The 25924-nt window shown below is 38.4% G+C and overlaps 1 protein-coding gene across 4 annotated transcripts; it reads left to right on the top strand.

Annotated features, from left to right (window-relative positions):
• Nucleotides 1-992: 992 nt before the first annotated feature.
• On the top strand, nt 993-25760 carry eya2 (EYA transcriptional coactivator and phosphatase 2). 4 transcript variants are annotated; one of them, XM_026166901.2, is made up of 16 exons: nt 993-1366; nt 10136-10216; nt 10420-10460; nt 11336-11448; nt 12297-12413; nt 16268-16344; nt 16498-16681; nt 16945-17081; nt 17206-17289; nt 19867-19956; nt 22030-22088; nt 22837-22997; nt 23747-23861; nt 24017-24138; nt 24243-24343; nt 24684-25760. In XM_026166901.2, the coding sequence occupies exons 4-16, from the start codon at nt 11346-11348 to the stop codon at nt 24762-24764; spliced, it is 1431 nt and encodes a 476-aa protein (XP_026022686.1). In that variant the 5' UTR covers nt 993-1366; nt 10136-10216; nt 10420-10460; nt 11336-11345; the 3' UTR covers nt 24765-25760. The 4 variants fall into 4 exon arrangements, with proteins under 4 accessions (XP_026022686.1, XP_026022687.1, XP_080157736.1 ...); XM_026166902.2 differs by lacking the exon at nt 12297-12413; XM_080301610.1 differs by lacking the exons at nt 993-1366; nt 10136-10216 and having other exon boundaries at nt 10242-10460.
• The last annotated feature ends 164 nt before the right edge of the window (nt 25761-25924 follow it).

Below are 25924 nucleotides of genomic sequence, written 5' to 3' on the forward strand. Positions count from 1 at the left end.
CAAGCTGAGGATGAAACAACTGCACTGTGCTTCCTCAGATTCACGGGAACTCACTGGAAGTGAGGGCTGCAATCAGACCGACAAGACATGTTAGATTCATTTCATTCAGCAGGTGTTGTTAGAACTGCACATCCACATGACCTGTTTGGATAACCTTGAATGATCTTTGACTTTTCAGATACATGACTAGACCCAATACAGTGTGAGCAGTCTAAATGGCTGCATGCAAATGTTAGGGTTATGACTTTTCTTTTTCTTTGATTGTTTATTTTTAAGTGAATGATTGTTTGAGGTTTAAAAAACGGATAGATTACACACATAATAAATGTGTGACAAATGAAGGAGTTATTTGAAAGACATTTTTATTTTCTTGTATCATGTATGATATAATTCATTAATGGAAAGTACAGCTGGCAAAGGTCTGTACTTTTCTTAGGCATTTAGAGGTTGGGGAGAATTTATTCTAATACTGGTATTCTCCAAGTAATGCACATTAAAATTTTGGATTTCAAGTTTCTTTAATGATGTTTTATGTACTTTATCCAGTGTGCACATATAATGAATAATAAAAAGACCCCCGCTTATAAAAGCTGAGTAATATCAAATTAAACCAAAGTAAAAAATCATTTCATCTCAGCTCTATGTTATCTTTAAAGTAAGCTACACACACACACACACACACACACACACACACACACACACACACACACACACACACTAAAGATAACTACTGCTTGATAAGTTTGTCAATGCCCAGGAGTTATTTACCACAAGCTAAGGAAACTCTTCATATCTGGAGTGCAGACGTTGAGTCCTCAGCATCAGCGTGTCTCCCTCAGTAGTTTCAGCGTCGTTGTGTAAACACAGGCGGTGAAGAGCCTTTGACTAAACAAAGATTTAAAGATAGGCGAGAAGTGAGGCACTTCTGCTGAGGGCATAAACGAGGAGTGGCTGAGACATGGGGGGCGCGCACGCACACACACAAACACACGCGTTCAGGCTGTGTGCAGCGCGCACGCACTTCTTCGGTAGTAGTAGGAGGAGGAGGAGGAACCAGGAATCTTCGCTCATTTACTTAACACCGCTTCCCCACCGCCGGGAAAGCAAACACGCTCCTGAAGCTGCAGAGTGCGAGAAGAGAGATCGATGCGAGTCAGTGTCTACAGAAAGCTGTCACCTAGAGACCCTCGATTTAAAGCGTCCGCTTTTTCTTCCTCCTCATCTCAGGAGCTCCGAGTCAACAGGAGCGTGTTGTCACTGATTTCCTGGGACACTTGGGGGAAAGACCTGCGGGCTCTCTCCTGGGCATGGAGAGGCTCTGATCGGTAATCGGATTTTTCCTGCATATGCCTTATTCTGAATTATGGTAAGTTTGATATACCTTGTTTACTGTCTTTTATTTATCTATTTATTTATTTATTTATTTATACAATAAGGCATCATATCATTACATATATCACTTCATGGATTTACTGATTTAAACCAAACAATCCGCAGAGTTTGATGCTCATCTGTTTCGCTGCGAATTTTTATGTATTTCCTGATACTTCCAAGTCTGACTGAGAGCTTTTGAGATAAATATTACAGAAAGCATAATTTGTCCCGTTAAGAGAGTTTTTCTTCCCCCCCCCCCCTTTTTTTTTTTTCAAACCGTATCAGTGAAAAGTGTATACTAAAGTAAATTTACGGCATAATATTTCAGCTACACTATTATATTTTTTTTTTCCTCGTTTGGCTATTTTAAAATTATAATAATTATTATTATGATTACACAATTAGGGTAATATAATGACGGTATTATTGGTATTGTTAAAATGTTTGTTTTTATATATTGTTTTATAATTTGATTTTTAAAAATAAGACAGCCCAAATGTAATGTATAATTATAGGAATCTTCAAAGCCGTGATACAAACAGTACTTGGCACCATTCCTTTTTGTGTAGGGACAAATGTTTTCTAAAGCGGAAAAATTCCGCGCCATATACAAGTAAAACTGGTTAGTTTTGTTTTTGTTTGTTTGTTTGTTTCAGGGTATTTTAAAAATCCTATGGGCTGAGAATAGTACATTCTGATTAAGCATTTAACTATAATTCTTAAAAATAATTCCCAGCAGTAGAAAATCACCATCAGCAAAACGGTTATTTTGTGTCTTGTCAAGCCATTAAAAAAACTGGGGCAGAAGTGTGTGAGGTGCCTTCTCTTTAGATTGAGCTCCTTTTGTTTTTCTTGGTGGGCTTTGAGTCCGTGGACTAATTTTTGCTCGGGCCTATAAGTACAGAAGATTACACCCAAATCACTGCCACCCGTGTAGCAGCCACGCAATGACCCTCAATGAGTAAATTAGGGGAGCCTCCCCGTTAGCGTTTTTCAAAGACTGGTATTCATATTTGTCAAGGACTCCTTCATTGCTCCAGACTAGAAAACTCGCTCTACTGTTTTGCCAGTCATTCAAATTACTTTTAAACATTTCTATCGGTTACAGGGTTGGAAGAGTAATGAGTAATGGGGTCCTCTGGTTTTAGCATTTACATAGTAAATGTATTGACATGAAAAAATTCTGACATTGCATTGTCTTGGATTTCTAGTAGACTTTTGCCATGATATATAGATAAAACATATATATATATATTAATTAGGAAATATTTTTAAAAATGTACATTTAAACTTTAATAAGTTAAACAATTACATGTTTGTTTGCAGAGATCTTTTTTTAATATAAGTGGGACATGAAAATATGTTCCTTATATACCAGCACTCTGAATTTTATAAAGCCCTAGTTGGCATATCTCTCGCCTGCCACTTACTCTCAGTTGTCTCTGTTCCAAAGCGGGAGTCTTACTTTAGATAGTTGGTGTGTGAAATTCAGATCCCCAACCGTCCATACGTTAGAATCTCCTGCTACCTCTATTTCAATCTCCATAAATATCCAGGGGTCTGATGGAGGCGACAGGGATGCTGGCTCAAACCACATTCACAACGTTTGTGCTCGAGCATGTTTGATTTAACACTGTGGTGTGTCTCCTAATAACATTAGGCCCCATTTCTGGATTTCTTCTCTATAGCTGACCCGAGCCCCTCACAGTCTTTCTCCCTCTGCCTCTTTCTCTTCTCCCTGTTTCCTCAGACTTCATGGTTCTTATTACTAGCTCTAATAAATTGTGAATAAGCAGGAACCCAAAAAGTCCCGAGTTGTAGAGAATTCCCCATCCTGAACTGAAGGCACCCCCTCTTAAGAAAACACAAATTAATTCCAAACCCCTCTGTAGCCAAACGTTTCTGGAATGATAAATATTTTCATAGGAAGCTCTGCTCTTCCTGACTTTATCGGCACCGATTTTATGATATTTCTTCACAGCTGTGCAGCTCTTGATGTCTTATGGCTTCTGTTTGTCCCTTTCTCCTCAGCCTCTCTCTTCTCTCTCTCACTCTCACTGGGAGTCAAGCAGCTTTAATGACATGAATTTAAGGCTACAGCAGTGTTAGAACCAGACTTCTCTGTGTCATTGCAAAGCTTTCTAATTTGCTGCACTAAAATGAGTGCGTTTGTATTTGGCGCAGAACCAAATATTTTTTTTAGCCGTTTAGTCAGCTTATTATCAAACTCTTAGACACACAACTTGACATCTTCTCGTTGTGCTTCATTAAGTGTGGCGTACAGACCAAATTTGTCCACATAGTGGCATGTTGTCTTTGTCTAAATTCTCTAATATTGCACTTGGTGTTTGTCAAGGTCACAAGTATTTCCTAGGCAGTAGTTTATCCTGTCTTTTTAACAGTCACAGGGACACAATAGTCAAGTGATACAGCCAGTTTAATCCTGACTTACAAACAAGCACACAAGGTCAAAGTCATAACGGCTGCATTTATGTGACCAGTGTATGTCAGTGTGATTGCTTGTTTTTGCTCTGTCTTTTTATTTTAAATATACTGTTTTTTTTGTTTTTTTAAATGTAGTTTATATTCTTTGCTCATAACCCGAGAAGCCTGCAACCAATCAGATAAAATGTTAAGGAAATAAGGAAAAGTTTAAATGTCCCAAAACAACTCAACAGCAAGTTTTTTGTTGTTGTTTTTTTGGGGGGAGGGGGATTAATGTTTAGATTTTATATTAGATTTTTTTTACTAGACTTCTTTATTTATAGTCTCACAACATAAAAGCTGACAGTCGAACATCATTTAGATAATAATTTTAAATTATTAAAAACTGCACATTACTGTCAATGTGTTTGGTTTAGCAAAAAGTCAGGGCAGAAAACGGGTTTCTGTTACTTCTTGAACCACTCCAAAGTTATGAGGCCTCCTTCTTAATGCCTCCTGCTTTCCTGCCATTCTCTCCCCCATATTTAATTCCCTTAAGGCCCAGAAAGCTCCCGGCGAGTCCTTGTGGTGATGTGTGTGTAGGTCTGGGTATGTGTAATAAACTCTGGGCTGTCAGCAGACAACAGCTGTCTTTCTGGCTATCTCCTTATCTCATCTTGAATAGTGAAGCCACACACATTGCAACAAAACCTACTGTGACCATTTTTTTCTTGGGGCGGGGGGTTAATGTGTGAGCACTTTCCAAAAGAGAATTTAATATTTCTTGGTTTTCAGTAGAATATTTTTTTTAGGTGTAGGAATTTCTTTTTTTTTTTTCAGCATTACTTTTTCCTCATATAATATAATGTTTTGGGGGTTTGCTTGTTTTTTTTGTTTGTTTGGTTTTTTTTAAAAATTTTTCCATCTGTTAGTCTAAGTCACCCATCCATCCACCTATTTTCTTCCACTTATTCAATTCAGGCTCGCAAGGGACTGGAGCCTATCCCAGCTGCCACAGTATGAGGTTGCCAGTCTGTCACTGAGTTTGAATTCATATTTGATAATGTCTTATTTTTTCTGGCATTCTTATCTCCATTTTTGTTTCTTGCTTTCTTCGTCTCTCTCAGACACACACTTGCACAGTAAATTTACCAGTAAAGAAGTAATTGGACCTCGGTCTGTCCGTAGCACCTTTGAGATTCAGCTACTGCTGAGTTCTGTCTGGCCAGCTGTTAGCGGCTAAGGCAGCCACTTGCCATCATGTGCTAAGGAGACGATCGAGGGTAAACCTAATGACTAATAAAGCAGCAAGTCTGAGAGTGTGTGTACTTTAGTGTGTGTCTATGAGTTCATTAGAGAAGGCAGGAGCACTCATGCAGTCAGGCGTGTGTCACTTTTAAATTCATGAGCGCATGCACAGCCGCCCTCCCATCACCAGACCAGATGTTTTTTTACCTGGGAGCCAGACCACCATCTGACTGGGGTCAGCCCAGTTCTCCAACCCACACCCACTCCTCTAGGCTGCTGGGAGGTCTGCCAGCTGTCCCCCTCTCTGACCCCTGTCCCGGGGCACTTGTTTTGGCGTAGGTGGTCCTTCTTGGGTTTGGCAATATTACAGGGGGAAATTTTAAGGGATATTATAAGTGTTGTCCCTTGAACACAGGGAGGGAATCGAGTTTGCAAAGAAACAAATGCAAGCTGAAATGAGCAGAAATGTAGAACGGAGGAAAGAGCGCGTGTTTGAGAAATCGGGATAAAGGTGGCAGTAGTGTCGAATAAAAAAGCTTTGATTACCAAGAGACGGAGTGGGCTGCTGACATTCAAGCAGTGCTGTTGTTGGAGTTAGTCAAGTGAAAAAGACAGAACACCAAGTCTTGAAGGTAAAGTTACAGAGTGTACACAGAGTTGACAACAGGTTCACTGCTGCCAGAGGTTAATTGAAGCCGCTTGCAGAATCACTTCTGTTTCCTTCAAAGGAGTTCCCTGTCTATATCAGTTTTAAATGAACATACTTGAATAGCGTCACCATTCAGTTGTATTCGTTTGTGTCTGTTTTGTTATCTCAAGAAAAAAAGGAGACAGAAAAAAGCTGAGCTAATCAATAGAGTCTTTATTTTAATCATTTGTGTTTGTAAGATGAGATAAAACTTTATGTCTTAAAGTGGTTACGGAAGTTAAGGTTTTTTGTTGATATTGTAAATATTGTAAATAAGTTGGGGTAAGAAGGGAGGGATTGGGGAGTGACAGGACCATTTCTACTGCAACACGTGGAACTATCTTGCGCACGTGTCTTTGTTTTTTGTAGTGTTAGCAAATATCAAACTTTGTATGGAGTCAACAAAAACATTTCTGTATGGTTTTTCCAAGTGTTACAATTAAACCGTTGCTGATGGAGTGTTTTTTGTGAGTAGCCATTGCTTTAATCATGTAGTTATAGCAATAACAGTCAGCAGTAGCAAATCACATATAAAAAATGAGCATAAAAATGGGGTGCTAAAGTAATTTACTAATATTTTAATATCCATGTTTTCTTCCAATGAAACAATAACACTATGTTACAGCTTATCTCTTTTGAAAATTGGAAACTTGGACAAAAAAAACATATGTAAATGTAAATTATGAGACAAAGCAAGTAATTCAAAGATGTGCATATTTTAGAACATTTAGTGCACATGTTTACTTAGGAAAATAATCAGCGGACATAATTGATAAAGAAAATAAGTGCCAGACCAGGCTCAGTCCCTGGATGGAAAGTTGCAGATTTGCATGAAGTTTGCGCTCTGTTTACTGAAAGATTTTCCAGCATTACTGGACAGAGTTTGTAGGCTCTGAAAGGGCTTTTTATCATCATAATACCAAAAGAAAAAAAGCATCATGAAAATGTCAGGAAAAACAACAGTGTTTTCCCACATGTGTACTAAATCATCTTGTGTTCATTTAGATTTGGAACTGTTGGCTTTGTTTTTACTTGTGGATGGATGTAGGGTTTTTTTTTTTATTATTAAATATACAAAAAAAGTTCTGAACATAAATATCCATATATTTTCCTGTTTTCTGTAGTCTGTTGAACTCTGAGTTGTGTGCCGAAAATGTTTAAACGGGGCAGTGGTTGGCAGATGGCATCAAGTTCCTCCCCAAAACATTGACATAAATCCAAATAGTGGGACCTTGTTCAATGTCTTTTATCAGCAGCTGAGAGAGAGGTTTGTGTGCAACAGCGAAACAGCCCCCCAAATTCCCCCAGGCACTTATGTGGACTGTACAAATTGAGGGCTCCAGGTGGGGTTCCATATGGCATGACCAGAGACCACCAAATTACCTTTTCAAACTTATGATTGAAAACCAATAATAAAGGTCAGATCATCCGTGGGTCACCTCAGGCTGTAACCAGACTCTTACTATAAAGTCATATCAAGACTCAGAGAGCCAGACATATGCAAACATATTTACACTGTCAACACCAGGCAGACACTGGTTACCTAAATGTCTGACAAATGTAAATAAGATAGGGAACACACCCTGCATTGGAAATTGCCACCAGCTACAGCATCTGGTGAGGTCACCTAGTTAAAATACCAAACTTTACTAGTAGGTTTTTTTTTTTGCTTGTTTGTTTTTTGTTGATTTTTGTCCAGATGTGATAACATGTCATAGAAACCAGTTTCTTGAACATGACAACACCTTAATAACCGAACCTAGTTTATTATGTACAGGTATAAGTTGGCTTAGTGTGAGTCAAATCTGTGGCTTTACTTAATAAAAGGTAAATCTGCATAAACAGATGTTTTCCTTTTATTTTCCCAAATGACATTCCAACCTAAAGCACAATACACTCCACAAAGGCTAGAATTTGATACCCGTGAAATAAGCCGAGGTCTAGCAGAACTCTGAGACCCAGGTGAAGCTGGTGAGACAGACCTTGTGGCCTCGCGGCCCCCTGTAGCATTGCTGGGTTTGTTTTAGCTTCGGTTTCAGTTCTTGGCCTTCCACATCTCTGTTGAGCGCCGCTCATCTTCCCTCCGGTGTCCTGTAGTTCCCATGGCCTTGGCCGCCCTCATCCCAGGCCTCAACCTGAACCAGGAAGTGCCTTGGCTTTCATACAGTTTTTGTGTTTGCGTGTACATGCATGTGTGTGTCTGTATGGGTGTATGTATACAGGACTGTTACAACTAAAGTCAAGAGGACTCTGAACAGACGTTGCTTTTTGTTTTACTCCCTGGAAAGTACTAGGAAATGCAAAGCACAACAGAACTTCCCTTATTTTTCTTCTGCACTGCAGTATCAGTGTCATCATACTGAGCTTCACAGTCTGCCTGTGATAAGGGTCAGATTAGGCTGCAAGGACTTAAACAAAGGTTACTGATTACATCTAAACTGCAAAGCCTGATTTTTAGATTTCAAATTGAGATGAAAATAATTCAGATACAATTTTATGCTTTTAAGCTGTGGTTGTAACATATTTACTTGGAAAAAAAAAAGTTTGTAATAGAAGGAAAAGAAATAACCTGCATTCGCATGTATGTATGTTTAAGGTAAGGTCAATACTATAGACCTACAAATGGATCTAGTAAGTCCTTGTGGCTGAGAGTGCGCTATTTGTAAGTAATGCATTTTGCCTGTGATTTTGTGAAGCCACTAACGGTAAATCTTTAACTTCTGCCACTTCAGTCTTCTTTCTCGGTCATATCTCTGCTGCTCTGAAACCTAGTTTCTCTTATAATTCATCACTGTCATCTGTCTCTGTCAATGTGTTGTCAGTGAGGTTGGAGGTCAGGCAGTTAGCTACAGCTTTGCCAGATTGCAATGGCCTAAGGCAAAAAGAGAGAGGGGGAGACAAAAAGAGCATATAATATTAATAAAATGTTCAGGTTATTGCAAATGTAGTCATATATTTACAAAGGAACAAGATTGTGCGGAACAAAGACAGGCAACCATAGCATTTAGTCACGCTTTTCTTCACTGCTCTGACATCTACTTGGCTACTGGGACAATACGCACACATACATCAACATTTTAGCAGAGTTCATTCTTCAGAAATTGTTTTCAGCAACATTTGGGAACATGGCTGCAGGATTTTTTTCCTGTTTGTCCTGATGTCAGGCGATAAGACTTGGCAGGCAGTTTGTGTTTTACTTCTTTACAAAGAAGTAGGATGCACTGTAACTGTACTTCCACAGCAAACTTGTAAAGACATTTCTTAGTGCATCCTCTCAAAACTATTACCACAGAATCAGTATCATTGCACGCTCCAAAATCAAGATTTCCCTTCATTTTGATCTGATATGTGTAACACAGATAGCATTTTGACATTTTCCCAGCATTGTAGTAGGAGTTCTGTTGGGCAGACTGACCTCATTCAACTTCCTCCTTTGACTTATTTATATGTGCAGATTTTGTCTAACCATCAGCCCACTTTACAGAATCCTTTTTTCTTATTTTTATTGCTTTTGTCAATTAGGTAGGACCTATCAATTGTACATCTTCTAATCAACTCTCATATCACATTACTCTGATATATCCAATTATCTGTAAATTGACAGGAAAATCAAAAAGGCCATATCGATCTGGTTGTGGTTAATTGAGTGATTTCAGAATGATTTCACTATCCAATAAAGCAATATGTTATCGTATTTCTCATATTAATTTTCAGCATTCAATTCAGTTTTATTTATACAGCTCCAAATCACAACAACAATCGCCTCAAGGTGCTTTATATTGTGAGGTAGACCCTAAAAAAACCTTCAATTTACTCAAGAGAAGCAAGTAAATTAAAGAGCTACTGTAGCTCAAGGGAAAAATATCTTGCAAAATTTTTCCTCTCCTCATGTCATTATTTTGTCATGCCATCGTGTTTACTCACATCAGCTCTATTGTCCCACCATGTCAGCCAACAGACATGAGAAATTCTGTTTAACAGCTTTCTGTTGAAAACCCTATCCACCCCCACTGGTTTGTGAACTATTCCCTATGTAGCAACACACAATTTGCATGGCACAGGTGTCAGGCAGGAGAGTAAGTCTGAAAGGTTAAAGCAAGCTACTTTGCAAAAAAACCACAACCTTAGAAACAGTTGTACCTGGTTTCTGTAACTCCTCATTTGTTTTCAGATCCCTTATTTGACTGTCTGAAGTCACTGTGACAATGGCTTCACATCAATGCTACATTTAGCTTAATCTCTCTCCCTGAGTCTTTGTTTTCTTTAAACCTGTTCACCTTTTCAACTGTTTGCATGAATAAAATATTTTTTTCTGCTTGTTTTGCTTCAACAGGGCTTGAAGCATGTCAGTAACCTGCATGACTATGTCCTGATGGTATGTATTCACTATTGTTTCCACAGGATAGTTGACGACTGAAAGAAACCTGACAAACACTAGTGTGAGAGGATAAAGAGGTTTAAGCTCTCTCTCTACAGGAGCAGGTAAGAGAGCCAGACTACAAAGGCATGCCGTCTGCCTGAGAAATTACTGAGAGGTTTGTTACATAGTGAATAAACATCTTATCATAACTATTTATATGTTTATAACCATTTCTTTGAGTGACATTGTCTTTTTCTTGGTTGATCTCATGTTTTTTTTTTCTAACTTTTTTCTAAATTGTGTCCACTCTTGCTTCATTTCACAGGGCTTCTTATTATCTAATCCAAGGACATTACACATCCTCAGGTATTCTTTTAATGACATTTGCCACTAAAATTAAAAGTGAACTAAGATTAGAACTTTTTGATAAAGCTTGTAGTTAGGACTGGATCAGGTGACTCTGAACTTTCCCATAGTTATGTTGCATAGGAGTATTTCTCCTTCTCTCCTCTTTTCATTCTACTTGTTTATTCACCACTTTGTAAATAATCATTAGTTATTATTAAACTCTCTTTGAGCCTGGTTCTGGCTGAAGTTTTGTCCTGATAGAATGGAGTATTTCCTTCACACTGTTACCAAGTGCTTGCTCATGAAGGATCATCCGATTGTTGTGGTTTTCTCTTTCTATTTTTGTGATGTCTTTACCTTATTATATAAAGCGTGCGTATGATCAAATGAACTGTAGACATGGGTTTCAGACTCTTCAAAATACCAGTTCACACAGCTCCGGCTGTGAGCACAGAAGATCAAGCCATCTTATGTTTGCAAGAGGCAGCCAATCAAAAGAAAGCTTGTTTAAAGGGGCCTACACTAAAAGGAAATCGGAGCAAAAATAGCTTGTTTTAGCCCCGTGGATAAACTGAGGATCTGAACTGTTTAAGACAAATAAGGATTATTTTTGTCTATGGGTTAAGCTAAGCTATGCTGGTAAAGTACAAAAATTTAAATTTGCGATTCCGGAAATTGCTATAGCTCACCTTTCCTTTCATTTAACTTTTTTATTTTGATTTGTTTAAGTTTTTAAGCTTTTAATAACAGACGAAGCAAAGAGACCAAAACAAAAAAAACAATGCGTATCTTTCAATTTTATCAAAGATTCCTGGCATCCACCCATTCTTCCCCTTTCTAACATGACAAAAACAGAGAAGTCAAACTCTCTAACAAAAGCTTCCTCTTTCCAGGATCATTGTCATGGCAGCATATGGACAGACTCAGTACAGCCCTGCGCTCCAACCTGCAGGACCATACGCATCGTACACGCACCACACACAGGGCTACAGCATGCCATCTTACAGTAAGTACAAACAAACATGGTTTTATGAATATACAAGGCAATGACATTCTAAAACAGTGACTTGAGGTGGACACTAGGGGAACAAACATTTTGTAATGTACACAACAAACCAGGGCATTGTGCTACGAAGATAAATTGCCATTTTACTTACACCAATAAGCCACAGCATTAAAACAATATTTTGTGGGTCTTTCTCATTCAAGTCAAAACAGCTGCGATTAGTCAGGGCATATACACTAGCTCTCTGGCTGCGTCTTGTGATGTTTGGGGCTGAGTGGAACAGTTTGTTCTAGGCATCCCGCAGATTGGTTGATTTGACTAGGATTTGGAAGGATCAGGGGCCAAATGATTACTTTTGGGTCTTTGATTCGTCCGTAGAGCTGTTTCTGTGGAGTTTTTGCAGGTCGTGAGGTGCATTGTTCTAGCCTGCTGCCTTTGAAGGGGTGAACATGTGTCGAAGTGGGTGGCATGTAGCAAACTAACATCCAGGAAGGCCAGAACCACAGGCTTACCAGCAGAACACTGCGTTATAACAAGCTGATCACGTCACTTGTCACTTGTTTTAGCATTATGGTTAATCTAGGCTCTGTTCAGGAAAATGGATTTCAAGAGATGGACCAATCTAGACACTCAAATGTCAAACCTTGATAGTCAACCTCATTGTGTTCTGTAGGTTTAATTATCTCAACTGATTACCATGAATTAGACCAAACCGTTTTCTGATTTCAACATCGAAACTCTAGTAATAGCGTGTTTGGTATAATTGATAATGAAAATAACTTCCAGCATTGTTGGTTAGTCTTGCCCTGAATGCAACATTAATTTTCTGTTTTTTAATGTTATTTTAGATATTAAAACTGAGGATGGCCTAAGTCACTCACCAGGACAGACAGGACTACTGGGCTACTCCAACTTCAGCAGTACTCCATCAAGTCAAAGTCTCTACAGCTACTCTCATACACATGGTTAGTCTGAAACACTGTATGTACTGAAACTAAGGACACGCTACCGCACACAACAACGCACAGACCTTTTATAAGGCATCTCTGATATTGCGTTACTGGATGGAGCATCCATACTCGCCGTCATCCCTAGCTCCTCTCCTCTCTCTGCCACACCTGTTCTCCATTAGCTGCGGTCTGGACTCCTGGCGTCAAAAGTCTCCCCACCCCTCCTCTTTTTCATGGGGTCAGGCCCCTTTTCTCCACTCAGACCAACAACACAGCATGCAAACGCTTGTGTCAGTTTCTCTGGAGAGGGAGTCAAAAAAAACATGTAGATGATAGGAAGAGAAAATGAGAGGATAGAGGAAAAATATGAATTGTAGAGATAACAAAAACTAGGCAGAGGGTCTTGTTGGCAGTCAAATGATTTGACTAAGATGTAGAACTCGTGAGTCTGTTCAGCGCTATGCCCGTGCAGGTCTGTGTGTGTTTGTGATTGAGTGTGTGTGTCTGTGCTGTACACATTCCTCAGTCGTCCGGCGCCCAAAGCATGACTTGCTCAGTGCGACTTTATGGCTTTGAAACCAGCGTGAAATTGACCTTGTGTGTGAGAGGGGAGAGGTTAAGGGGCATTTTACGGAGGGTTGAATGGGTTTAATATTGCAGACAGAGCATGAGCTTTTTCCACTGAATGAAAGCGACAAGGAGAAGATGAAACAATTTCGGGCAATAAACCGATGAGTGGACGTGCTTTTAAAATGCTGTTATTTTGCATTGAATATTTTTCAGAATAACAACCCAGTACTTTCTGAATCTTACTGCCTTTCTTCTTCTTGTGTCTATAAGGTTGGATACCAAATGACTACTCACTAGCAAGGATAATTACCTTGTGTTATTCTCACTTCAACAAAATCAGACACCACACAGACTTTGTACAAGGTTAAAAGCCATCTAATGTTGGGAACTTGCATTGTCACAAGCATTTCTAAGTTCATGGCTGCAGTTAAAATGAGCACTAAACTGTCATGTTGTGAATAAGCAGAGTTCATTGTTTGTGAATAACTATAGTTTACTCTATTGCCAAAATAGTCATGGTGATAGATCCTTTTCCTTTCAGTTAGTTAACGGACTAACTCAGCGGACCCCAACCCCCAGGCCTCGGACCGGTACCGGTCCATGAGTCATTTGGTATCGGGCCGCGAGAGTTGAGGCTCAGGTGTGAAATGTATGGTTTTCAGGGTTTTTATCGGTTTTCAGCGTTATTTTGTTATTGTTTTTATCGTTAACTCGGTTTTCCTGGGTCTTTTCACGTGTGTTATGAATAAATCTTCTTTTTTTTCGGTACCGGTGCTAGTTTTATTTTGTTGTATTTATCCGCGACACCTTAAAGGCCGGTCCGTGAAAATATTGTCGGGCATAAACCGGTCCGTGGCGCAAAAAAGGTTGGGGACCGCTGGACTAACTGACTGATGACTGAGTAGTTGTTTCCACAGCTTTTTAATTTACTCTAATCTTCCTCTTCGAAGAAGAATCGCTAGTCTTTTACACGGTTAAATTTGTGCTCTGCTTAAAATCCAATGTTATCCAATATGAATGTCATGCTTTATCTTTCTCCACTCACCCACTGACTCCAGATCAATTGCTTGTCAGCTCTTTACAGACAAGTTAAATCTTTTTTTCCATATAACTTTCTTTTAGGAGAATATTCAGATGTGAGGCATTACACAGGAATGTAAATATTCATGTAAACACACTTTTGATGAAGCCTCTCAGAAACTGCAAAGCCTTTAGTGACTGCGCTTTGTTAGATCACCCTTGAACCAACAAACAGTTTTTAACATAGTGTACTTAAAGCTTGAAGGACACTGTTTCCAAACAAAATACAGTTGTTTGAATATTTGTATGCATAAATCATTAACTGAAAACTTCAAACGGTAATAAACTGCCACAACAACCAAATGTTTGTAGGATTTCAGAATGTTTCCATGCCATCCATTATACTGCACACAATACGCAAGCTACACACACACATACACACACACACACACACACACACACACACACACACACACACACACACACACACACACACCACAAAGAGCCTTCAGAAAAACTTACTGTACACTGTGTGTACAACTCAAACCAAATGGGGGCTATGGGAGCTTTTTGTGTTTACTCCAGAGACGTCCTATATTTTTCCTTTAGTCACTCTAAAGGCTGTTGTGTTATTTGAGACCATTTCATTGTGATTCTTCCACTGAGTCATTATTCTACTGTTTGTCATGCACTGTGTCATGGTGAAGAAGGAGCAATGATCTTATGAAACAATGAAGGGTAAACATAAGGTAATTACATATAGGAAGCTAGGAAGCTAGCAGTGTCTGTTAATTAACTTCCAAACTATCCCATGGAATTACTTATTGCTTAAAACCACCCATTCAATAAACAGTACAGGTGGAAATAAAACAAATAGTAGGCATGTCATTTGATCTGTTTTTCATATGAATGCAGATGGCAATAGAATAGAATAGAATAGAATAGAATAGAATAGAATAGAATTCAACTTTATTGTCATTGCACATGCACAGGTACAGGGCAACGAAATGCAGTTTGCATCCATCCAGAAGTGCTTTAGTGATATAGATATATTACAATATATATTAGCAATAATATAGATATGTGAGTATATTACAGAAATGGGTCTATTATGGTATGTTATAATGTACACGGTATGAAGTATGTTGTGAATATTCTATAACTATAAGTATGTACAGGCTGTAGTGAGTACAAGCTATGTACAGGATATGAACAGGATATAAATATGAAAAACTATACAGAATATGAAATAAATAACTTTACTTCATATTCTGTATAGTTTTTCATATTTATATCCTGTTCATATCCTGTACATAGCTTGTACTTGTACAATAGACACAATCATCTATAACAAGCTGCATAACAAGAAACGGCTTTTAGTTTCTCTAAAACGGGAACATTAAAAGGTCGAACTGCTTTTAAAAATGTTCTTTCTTTTACTTTACAGTTACTACAACTGTCCTGTAACTCAGCTGGTTTAGCAAAGACTGCAAAATTTGTCAACTGTCATCTTCTTCGGTTCATAACATGCATAACTGTCTGTTTGTAAATTCTGAAAATGTAACTGTTTTACATGAAGTTGTTAGGAAATAGTATCCCCATTTTAAGGAACCACACACAACATACTTTTTTTTTTCACAGTTAGTAGAAGTTCATTTGATCCTCTTTGGCTAATAGCCAGCATTATTGCATTTTTTTATTTATTTTTTTTTTTGGGGGGGGGGGGGGGGGGTTAATTTAATTTGCTTTTTTTTAAAGCTACATCAAGATAATGGTTAAACTAAAGGGATGGAATGAAAATTAGAAATATATCCAGTTCTGTGGGTGAAGGTGATAGAATTACAGGAGAAGTAGTTAATCAGACAAACAAACAGTATGCACATACCTGACAGGAAGATGCGAGGTGAGACGGCATTAATGTGGGGCAAAATCGCTCGGAGGGAGACATTCTTGCCTTGGCTTGATTAGATTCGAAGATTCCCAGAGCAGCAGGAGCAGCAGACTTTCCCACCTGTATTGTCATGTCCATAATAAATCACACTCTAACCTTCTACAGCACTTAGCTGTCAAAGAGGAGTCAAAGTTTACTGCTCAGTACTTCCTCTACTCAGATCACAGATCAGATTGGATCTTGCGAAATTATATATGAAGCGGATTCAACAATACTAGATGGAGCAAAGTCAAATATCCCTCCAGTTTGAAATTGTATCTTTTTTTTTTAATCCTTTATGAGTGATTTATACCTTAAAGCTAACCCTTGTCTGTGCATCATTCCTTAGGTAGTGGAATCTCCTCTGGAATTTTTCAAGGCACCCATGCAATATCAAGTTCAACCCCTTTCAACCCTGCACAACAAGTGAGTATCTAAGTTCTTACTAGCAACACGTGAACAAAATGTTTCTTTGTATATAGTTATTTGCAGAAATAAAAGGGGAACTCTAAAAGTCCTGTAATCGGTTATCAACTGATGTTTGACGTCACTGACTAATATTCTTGTCTGTGTTGGCAGGAGTTTTCAGCGTATTCAAGCTACAGTCAGAGTCAATACTCGCCGTATTATAACTCACATCACTACAACAGCCCCTACCTAACCAGTAGCAACATTAGCCCTGCTGCGATCACTGCTCCATTAGCCTATCAGCACCCAGAACACCCAATTATGTTGCCCAATCACAGCCCAGAGTCACATACAGGTAAAAACTGTATTTTGTTTTATTTCTAAGCTTTTTTTTAAGAATATATGAGTCATTTATTCACTTTAATTATACTATGTGTCATTTTTTAAAATCATTGTGACATTAAGAAAAAGAATACAAAAACTGAAATATTTAAAATTTTACTTGCCTGATGATTCTGAAAACCATGTAGTTGCCCCTTTGAACATACAAATTGTTGTTTGTGACCAGTTTAAAAAAAAAAAAAAAAAAAGTAAGAAAAAAATATTTCTGTCTTTTAGGAGAGTACCACCCACCACCCAGCCCCCCCACACCAGGTAAAGAGGAGGGGGTCCCAACACGAAGGGGTTCAGATGGCAAGTTAAGAGGAAGAAAAAGAGCCAGTGACCCCGCTCCACCTTTGGACTCTGATATTGAGGTAAACCCATGGTCACACATTGTTGGAAATTATCAGCATTTCTCTCCAATATTTATCTTTCTCTCTCACACACACTCACAAACTGTCATGTGGTTAACATTACATATCTGTTATTTCACTGCAGCGAGTGTTTATCTGGGATCTGGATGAAACCATCATTATTTTCCATTCGCTCCTCACGGGAACTTTCTCCACACGATTTGGCAAGGTATGGCGATATGACCATTCTTGTTGTCATTTACCGTAAGGAGTATGTACTGAAGCTATATTCACACCCAATTCCAGCGATAAGGCTGGTGGACACATGATCCTAACAACAAACGCGTAACCCTGTTTTCTCTCAGCAATCAAGTGCTTATTTAACTTAGTGGTCAACAGTTTGGCTGCCTGAGACAAGTGACCTTTGGGTCTCATCCCTGAGCATTTTCACACGCTGGCTGTTTTTCCTTTCTGCCCTCCTGTTTCTTTTCATAATGCAGCAGGGCTGTTTAGCTACCCCGACAACCTGCCGCGTGATTGACAGCCAGCGGGACCTTTACATAACAGACAGGCAGCTGACGAGGGGCGGACAGTGGTGCATTTCTTGTTTTTGGCCGGGGATCTGTGTTTTGAATTCTCACGGTCCCCCTGTGGGTTGACACAAGGCTGATGGGAGTTTGAGAGCAGCGTTTCTGATGGGCCAGGGATCTGTTGTTTCTTTTTCTTTCTCTTCTGCCACGGTGAGGGGGTGAAGAGAGAAAGAGCAGAAGGGCCAAGAAAAGAGAAGGAGCAAGTTAGACTGTGTGGATGTGTTGAAATGTGACTCATGTGCCAGAAATTCCTGATTCCTCCCACCACCCAAACACCCCACTGTTGGATCTAGGGAAACTCGGGACAGATTCTGACATCAAAACTAAGGCAAGCAGTAAAGGAACTGAATGAATGACAGTGGAAAAACAAATGAATAGACTAATATTGAGATGGCTCAGAAGCTAGAAATATTTTGTTGTTGTTGTTCTTACTATGGGAGAAATAATATAATCATTTCTGGAGTTAATTAACTCTGTTTGCATCCTGCTTCTCACCATAAGCCTCTTCCAACTGGATCAATGTAATTTGCTCTTATTATTAACAAATGCTTGGGCATTTATAAAGTAAAGGTAAGTCTGGGCCCACTCTGAGGAAGACTAATGGGTCTGTTGAAAGAAACCTGTTTTCACTAGCTTGGTGAGCCAGAGGTGAATAGATGTCCACATGAGGAGCTGACCCTTACTCCCAAAACCTTGCTTCCATTATCTCATTTATCATGCAGCACCTCACTCTATTCTCCAGAGTGTGAATTCTCTTCCCAAACCCTGTCTTTTATATTACAAACAAAAGTCCCCTGCAAAGGTGCAAATTTGGGAACCAATTTTTCTTGCATGTTCTTTCCTTTTCTACCAGTTTTCATCTTCATTCCTCTGCTTTGGGGTTAAAAGAAAGAGGCTTTTATTAGATTTTCTGTGTAGTAGTAACCACAGTCTTCAGAGAAGGGTGATTACAGACAATTATTTCAATTATTGGACAAACAAACCTTTCTCAAGCCTTTAACTCCACCCACTTCACCCTTTCTATTCACCTCTTCCTTAGTCCTCGCCCACTGCATTTTCTCCCAGTCACCTGTGTCCTCCCCGTCGCTCCTATTGAACTTATTTTGGCCTTTGTCCTTAATCACCTTTTTTTTTAAGCCCTTTTGTGGAGGGAGGTATTTTGTAATTGCTGTGATTTACCCTACTTGTGTCATCAAGTCCATTTTACCAACCTGAGTGAGAACACAGCCCTGCTTGTCATTTCAAATGAACTAATTAAATGATCACCTTTGGCTGACTTTTCCTGGCTTTGCGTGTCTTGCTGCCAAAGAGGAGTTATCAAAACAATGCACCACTCATATGTACACACCTTTTCTTTTTTTCTTTTTTAAAAAAAAAAAAAGTTGAACAACATGGATGATTTGTCAGCCAGACTGCTGGCACATTATGATTTATATTTTCTGAATGTGGTAATTCAGAAAATGCTTATTAAAAACTGAATTGAAGTTATTGTAATGCAAAACCTGGTTTTTACTTTGCTTTCTATATGATTGAAAATAACAGAAAATAAAAGGTTTGAGGGAAAAGGTGAAAGACTGACTACATTTCAGCTATTATATCCATTGCATTTAAGGTGCCAGTAGTTAAACGAGTCTACATGTATACGACTGAAAATAAGGGTTTTAATAGTTGCTGACTTCGATTAGTTTGCATTTCTGACCAAAAGCAGCAGCAGAGAACAGTTGGGGAAGCTTGTTGACTGAATTTATGAACGCCAAAACAAATAGCTCAGAATGAAGATGGCAGAGATAACGATAAGCAATAAAGTTTGATTGACAGATAAATATTCACGCCTACCTTCTTCTGGAACCTGTTTATGTCAATCCTTTTACTTAGAGCAGAACAAAGCTTCTATTATGTGTGCATTGACATAATGAAAAGAGCAGTAATGTTAAATAGCTTTAAATGAACAATTTATTCTCTAAATACCAAAGCTTCTAGTCTGAACATAAGCCCAGAATTTTATTTCTATGAACATGCTAACAAAGAGCATAGCCTTTGTTCACATTCACATTCTATTCATGGTGCCAAATCTGTTTATAGTTTTAGTTAAGGATGCCAAAAAGAAAAAATTCTGTTACTGTCCACACTAACTTTTAACAGTTTTCTTCTCTCCATCTTGTGCGAGAATGGCATATACAACATGTGTCAATTTTTCCTGCCTCTGTGTGTATCAGGACTCTTCAAAGGCAGTGTCTCTGGGTTTGTGGATGGAGGAAATGATCTTCAACTTGGCTGACTCAAGGCTTTTCTTCAATGACCTGGAGGTGAGGTTTGAAATTTGTGTGATGAACCGTAACTGTTGAAAAAAGAAACACAATGAAAATTCCAAGACTCAGTGTTGATTAATTAGCGGTGTGCTTTGCTGCACAAAGAAAATTGTGCCAGTGTACTATTTTCATATTTGGCTTACAGTGCACTGGATCTCAATATATTCTAATAATTGTGTGACTTTTTCCAGTAAGCTGGAAAACTGTAGCACTGAAAATTATCCAGCAATGTAAGCTGGCATACAGTTAACCAGAAAACCTTGCCTGCAAGAGCTTAGCGAGCGGTTTGACATTTTGCTGCTTTTTCTTCTTACATAAAGCACGGTGGCACTCATTGAAGAAATCCCTTCACACAATATCTATCTCGTATTTATTCTTTCTGCTGCATTTACAGCATTACCCAAACAATTTACTTTCATGGGGAATTGACAGGACATCAAAAAAAACTCCCAAAGTTAATACACAACGTCTTAAAATGATGACTCCTTAAAAAAAGAAATAAAAGCCTCTGTTGGTCATTAAAATGCATTTTAGTACCTGCTAGTGACTGAACAACGCATGTGTTTTTCATCCTAAATTCCTTAACCTTGTTCTGACAAAGAAGAAAACCTGAAGAGCTGCATAGAAAAAGAGAACAAGTACACTTTGTGCTATAATTATAGGTCTGTGTCTGAGTATCCAAGGGGGAAATTAGTCAAATGGGAGGAGGAACAGTCAAGAAGAGGGAAAGGAGCCAACAAAGCCATTTGCAAACCCAGTTTTTATCCCTCCTTTTGTTGTCAGGACTCAGTAAAGCTCTAAAGCAGTGCCCCATATCAGGCTGACAAAGCCTGTTAAGTCTTAAGGTGCAATTATCTTGTCCTTATCATGTCTGTGGCAACACCAGTGGCTACAACTGCTGCTGTCATGACTCACGTATTGTAAATAGTCGGTGTTACTGTCTGACTAATCAAGTCCATCATTGCCAGTTGAAATTTTAATGGTTTAAAAAAAAAAAAAGATTTCAGTGTGTTCTAGTTTTCTTTATCTCAATTTAACGATACAACTATTGCAGTCTAATCAAAATCAGACTAACTCAGACTTTTGCTTTTTGAGACTTTTAGCATATGTGCAATTTTTTTTTATTTTATTCTGCACTTACATTGACATTTTAGGACTTGCAGAGCTGACAGATAACAAGCTGACAAATAATCAAATGTTTGAAATTAAATTATACAAAGGTAATCCGCATTGTACTGTCAGCAGTTACATTTCAGCATGGGTGGATGTCACCTGAGTGGGAGTGGGTTGCAGCCCCTGGGAATATAGTTATGCAGCAATGTAAGGGAGATGAGGTAGCGTCTCCGTCTGGGAAAGGTGATAGGAGAGCCGGTCTGTACTGGGCCGTTGCGTTACAGTTTGGAGTCATACTAGGACTCCATTTTTAAGCATGTGCGTGCTTAAAAACAGAGTATATCACTGAGTGTGCAGAAACCAGAGTGCAAGTTTTTGCTTGATACCTTTGCATGGTGTGTTTTCACTTAGTCTGTGATGACTGACTTGTCCTACTTTTTTTTTTTTTTTTTTTTAATTTAACATATCAAATCATAATAGCTGTTTTCAAATTTCTTGTTTTACTGCATATTGCTGAAGGTGTTTTGGCTGCAGACACTTGGTTAAGCTACAGTGTGGTTTTGTTCCCTGCAGTCTGGTTGGCTGCATTAACGTCCAACAGAGACAAATATGCAAACCATTGTGCTTGTCGGACAATGAGTGATTCTTAAGAGAATTTCTTTTTTTTTTTTAACCAGTGGTTAAATTGTTAGGTGTATTTTTAAAAAAAGTGCAGATTTACTTTACTTCACTATGTGGTTGCGCTAGAATTGCACCACTATGTTGACGACTTTTTTTCCGTGGCGCCTTACTGGCCCATTTCCTGACACCTTATTTCCTCCTTCCTTGTATTTTATTTTAACCCTTTTTTTTTCATATCCATTGTGCTATCATTTCTATAGAGCAGAGACCTGCCTGTAAATGGCTTTACTCTGAAAAGGATCTCATCATATATCTGCTCTCCTTTTCATTTCCCAGGAATGTGACCAAGTCCATATTGATGACGTGGCATCAGATGACAATGGACAGGACCTGAGGTAAAGTTTCTGCTGTGTTACTGTACTCAAAGCTTAGCTGGGAAACTGACAGTTCTGCTATGGCTTGTGAACCAGACTTGCCCTCTGGGTTTTAGTGGGCAGGAAGAGAAAAGCATGAAGATGAGATGGGGGCTGTGTGCATCTGTGTGTGCTCATGCATGCAAGCATGTGCATGTCTTTTATTTTCCCTACTTCCACAGTCATATAATATGTCAGAGGATTATCCAGTGCTTTCATTTCTCATCAAACTATCTCTTTCATTCCCTCTGTCTCCCTCAGTGCTGGCGTTTTATTGCATAAACTTGTTGAAACACTTTAAGATGCTTTTAGGAATGATTTGAGCGAACCAGTCTGTATTAAAGTACATTTTTGACATATTTATTTTATTGAACTTGGACCTTTTCATTTGAGTATGTTTTTATATTTATTCTAGTCACACTACATGTATATAATATTTTTAGTGACAAATGCTCATTCAATTTTACAGGATTTCTTGGCCCGGACAGTTTCATTTGCACTGGCACATTTCCCTACATTTGATGAAAAGCTCGAGCAATGCTTTCTTTTTCAATGGTTGAATTGCTTTAATAAATTCCTGCAACCCTAAAATATATTAGTGAATATAGCCACTGATTCTTGGAGTACCAATGTCAACAATGATGAACTATTACAATAAGATCTTCAGAAGAATTCAGCTCACGCCTTTATGATTTATATCCTGGCTGTTTTCTTTATTGTGACTCTGCAGCACTTATAACTTTGGGTCGGATGGCTTCCAGAGCCCAGCAGGAGCAGGATCTCTGTGCCTGGGGTCAGGGGTCCACGGAGGGGTGGACTGGATGAGGAAACTAGCTTTCCGATACCGCAGAGTCAAGGAGATCTACAACACATACAAAAATAATGTCGGGGGTAAGTTCTAGTCTCATTTTATACAACATTGCTGTCTATGTGTGACGTGAAAGTTTAGAAATTCTTCCTTCCTTCTTTTATGTGGGGTTTTCGTGCACTTATTAAACACCTAACACTTACAGGAAGTTAGATGATGAGATTATTCTACACAAATGCAAATATTTATCAACTGTAGGACTTTCACCAGTGCCCTTAAAGGCAAAAGAGAAACTAACTGTAAGTGTTACACCTAGTCAGGCTTCAGTGGGTAAAGAGTTAAAGAACTAAATCTTAACATCTAAGAATCAAAAGATGATTGATTTGAAGTCATAAAGTAGGACCTTTTCATTTGAGTTCATTCAAATTCAAATTTTATTTGTCACACACACAACCATACACAGTATGACATGGGGGTGAAATGCTTGTAGCTGTACAATGCCCGACTATTAAATGACAGAAAAAAAGTTTTACAATATTTACAATTTACAGGTTACTTGAAAATTTACAAATTAACTTAGGAATTTACAGTAAAGAACGTGCAAATAGCAGAAGAGATTATAAAGATTATGAATATTATTATATTATTATAAATCCTATAATTTATAATTATAGGATTATAGGAAATGTGTGGTGGTGCGTGTGATGATGTGATGTGTTTCATTAGGTTCCTATTTTCTTTCTAGGCATAAACATGCAGTTTGGATATGAAGAAGAGTAAAATACTTGTTTCCAAGATTATCTGTCAAGCTTTTGTTCTTCTTGATGGTCAGGTTTACTGGGCAGCCCCAAGAGAGAAGAGTGGTTACAGTTAAGGAGAGAGATGGAAGTCCTCACTGACCTGTGGCTGACTCAAGCACTCAAAGCTCTGGCTCTCATCAACTCAAGGTCAGTTTATGCTTCCATAGTTTTATTACCACTTAGAGGTGAATTAAATGTTAGCTTTGTTTAATTTGACATTTTCATTTTTTTTCTCAGTTTGTGACAAAATATATTTGTTTGTCATATTTACTGACTTTAGTGCCTGTCTTGCCCTCTTTCAGGCCTAATTGTGTGAATGTGTTGGTGACCACTACTCAGCTCATTCCAGCCCTGTCCAAGGTGTTACTCTATGGTTTAGGTTCAGCCTTCCCCATAGAGAACATATACAGTGCCACCAAGACAGGTGAGAAAACTTCAAGGGAAAGTAGGCAAGGAGATAATATCACAGTTAAGCAAGTGAAAAGGCTGTAATAATAATTTAAACTGTGATTTTTCTCCTTTTCAAAGGCAAAGAAAGTTGTTTTGAGCGTGTCTCTCAGAGGTTTGGTCGGAGAGCAGTCTATGTGGTGATAGGAGATGGAGCTGAAGAGGAGACTGTAGCCAAGAAGGTAAAACTGTCTGGTTTTATTATTACTTTAACGGCTGAAAAATGGGCCACAGCAAATCAGTTAACCTTACACTATGCTTGATTTCTGCAGCTTCTGTGGTATGGGTTTGTTTTTTCATGAAATTGCTGTTTTGAGATTTTCCTAGATTTTTTTTTCTAATGCTTTTCTATAATGTTATCCAGATGTATCTGTGTACTATAGCACCCCTCCAAATGGGACAATACTTCACATATGCTCTTCTTCTGCAGAAACACTGAAAACTTCTGAAAAGATACTATCTTAAGTTTCAATGTTATACTCTATACACGCGTTTGATATGACATTATTTTTGTTTTATCAGAAGAACATGCCATTCTGGAGAGTGTCCTGTAGGGCTGATCTCGAGGCTTTGAGCCACGCACTGGAGCTGGACTACCTCTAGAGGGCACCATCCATCACATTCTGCTCTTATGCTTGTGTTATGAGAAACTCTGGAGCTTCTGAGTGCACCTTGCAGGTGAAGATTCCCCTGGAGACTGATTAAAAGTCAGTACTGCTATATTGAGCAAGCACTCTGACAGACAATTTTATACCCAAGCCAATGGATTTTGTGGGGATTCTGAAGCAAGGCTGCAGTGTCTGTGATACATAAATATGAAAAAAAAGGGCTGGAAACAAAATAAAAGGCCAAAGTGAAATAAGGGACCAAAGCCTCATCGCTAACTCCAGGGAATTATGGTTAATACCGATAATATTAATCATATAAAACAACAAACTTACTTTTTTTTTTTTTAATTCATCTTGAGTTTATAAATTGTTCCGTTTTCAGGATATTTACATCCTGTTTAGCGATCACAGTGAGTAAAGTTCAGATTGTTGATGACTTTTTCTGCTGTGTCTTTATATTTCTTTTGAGACTTAACACGTTTTTTTACTGGCCATTAATGTTGTAAAGACAAAATTAGAAGCAAGAATTCTGATATTGTGATTTTTAGTAATAAATGTTAAATACCATTCTCTTAAAGGTAGGGGCTATTAAATAGTCTGCATTTCAGCTTTACAGTCTGAGCTATTTACTGGTTCAGTTTTACAATACAGTACGGTAATAGTTTGGGAGCTCTGCATAAAACAATAATCACAGTTAAAGACCAAAAATCTGCTCAAAAAGATTTGATGAGTTGGCTTGAAGATGCTGTATTATAGGCTGGTGCTTGAATGAATCTTTACCTTTAATTATGGGTTGTATATTGTTTTCTTTACTGTCATTAAGTTCCTAATAACCTGTTTGTAATATAGTTGGACTGGTATGATTGTGCATGTGCCGATTACACTGCCTGTCAGCTTAGCAATGATCTGTATATAATGCTTTGTTGCCAACTTGTTGTGACAGACAGTTGAAGTAGATGAATAAAGATAAATTAATTACACTGAGGGCAAAGGTGAGTTCAGTTTCATCTCATTTTGCACTGTTGCTCAATCTATAGACGCATTCTAATCAATCTACATGACATAAACCTAAAAAGGAATTTTAAAGTTTTCCATGCACAAAATCACTCGAGGGACTTTTCTTTCTTTATGGGGAAAGATCACCATCTTCAGGCC

The sequence above is a fragment of the Astatotilapia calliptera genome, chromosome 5 (assembly GCF_964374335.1).
Source record: "Astatotilapia calliptera chromosome 5, fAstCal68.1, whole genome shotgun sequence".
Taxonomy (NCBI): domain Eukaryota; kingdom Metazoa; phylum Chordata; class Actinopteri; order Cichliformes; family Cichlidae; genus Astatotilapia; species Astatotilapia calliptera.

What these genes read in the sequence shown, in the direction of transcription:
- eya2 (XM_080301610.1), top strand. Translation starts at nt 10,312, where the DNA reads ATGTTTATAACCATTTCTTTGAGTGACATTGTCTTTTTCTTGGTTGAT. An exon ending in CAGCTACTCTCATACACATG is followed by an intron (nt 12,414 to 16,267) that starts GTTAGTCTGAAA and finishes ATCATTCCTTAG; the next exon opens with GTAGTGGAATCTCCTCTGGA. An exon ending in ATACAGTGCCACCAAGACAG is followed by an intron (nt 24,139 to 24,242) that starts GTGAGAAAACTT and finishes TCCTTTTCAAAG; the next exon opens with GCAAAGAAAGTTGTTTTGAG.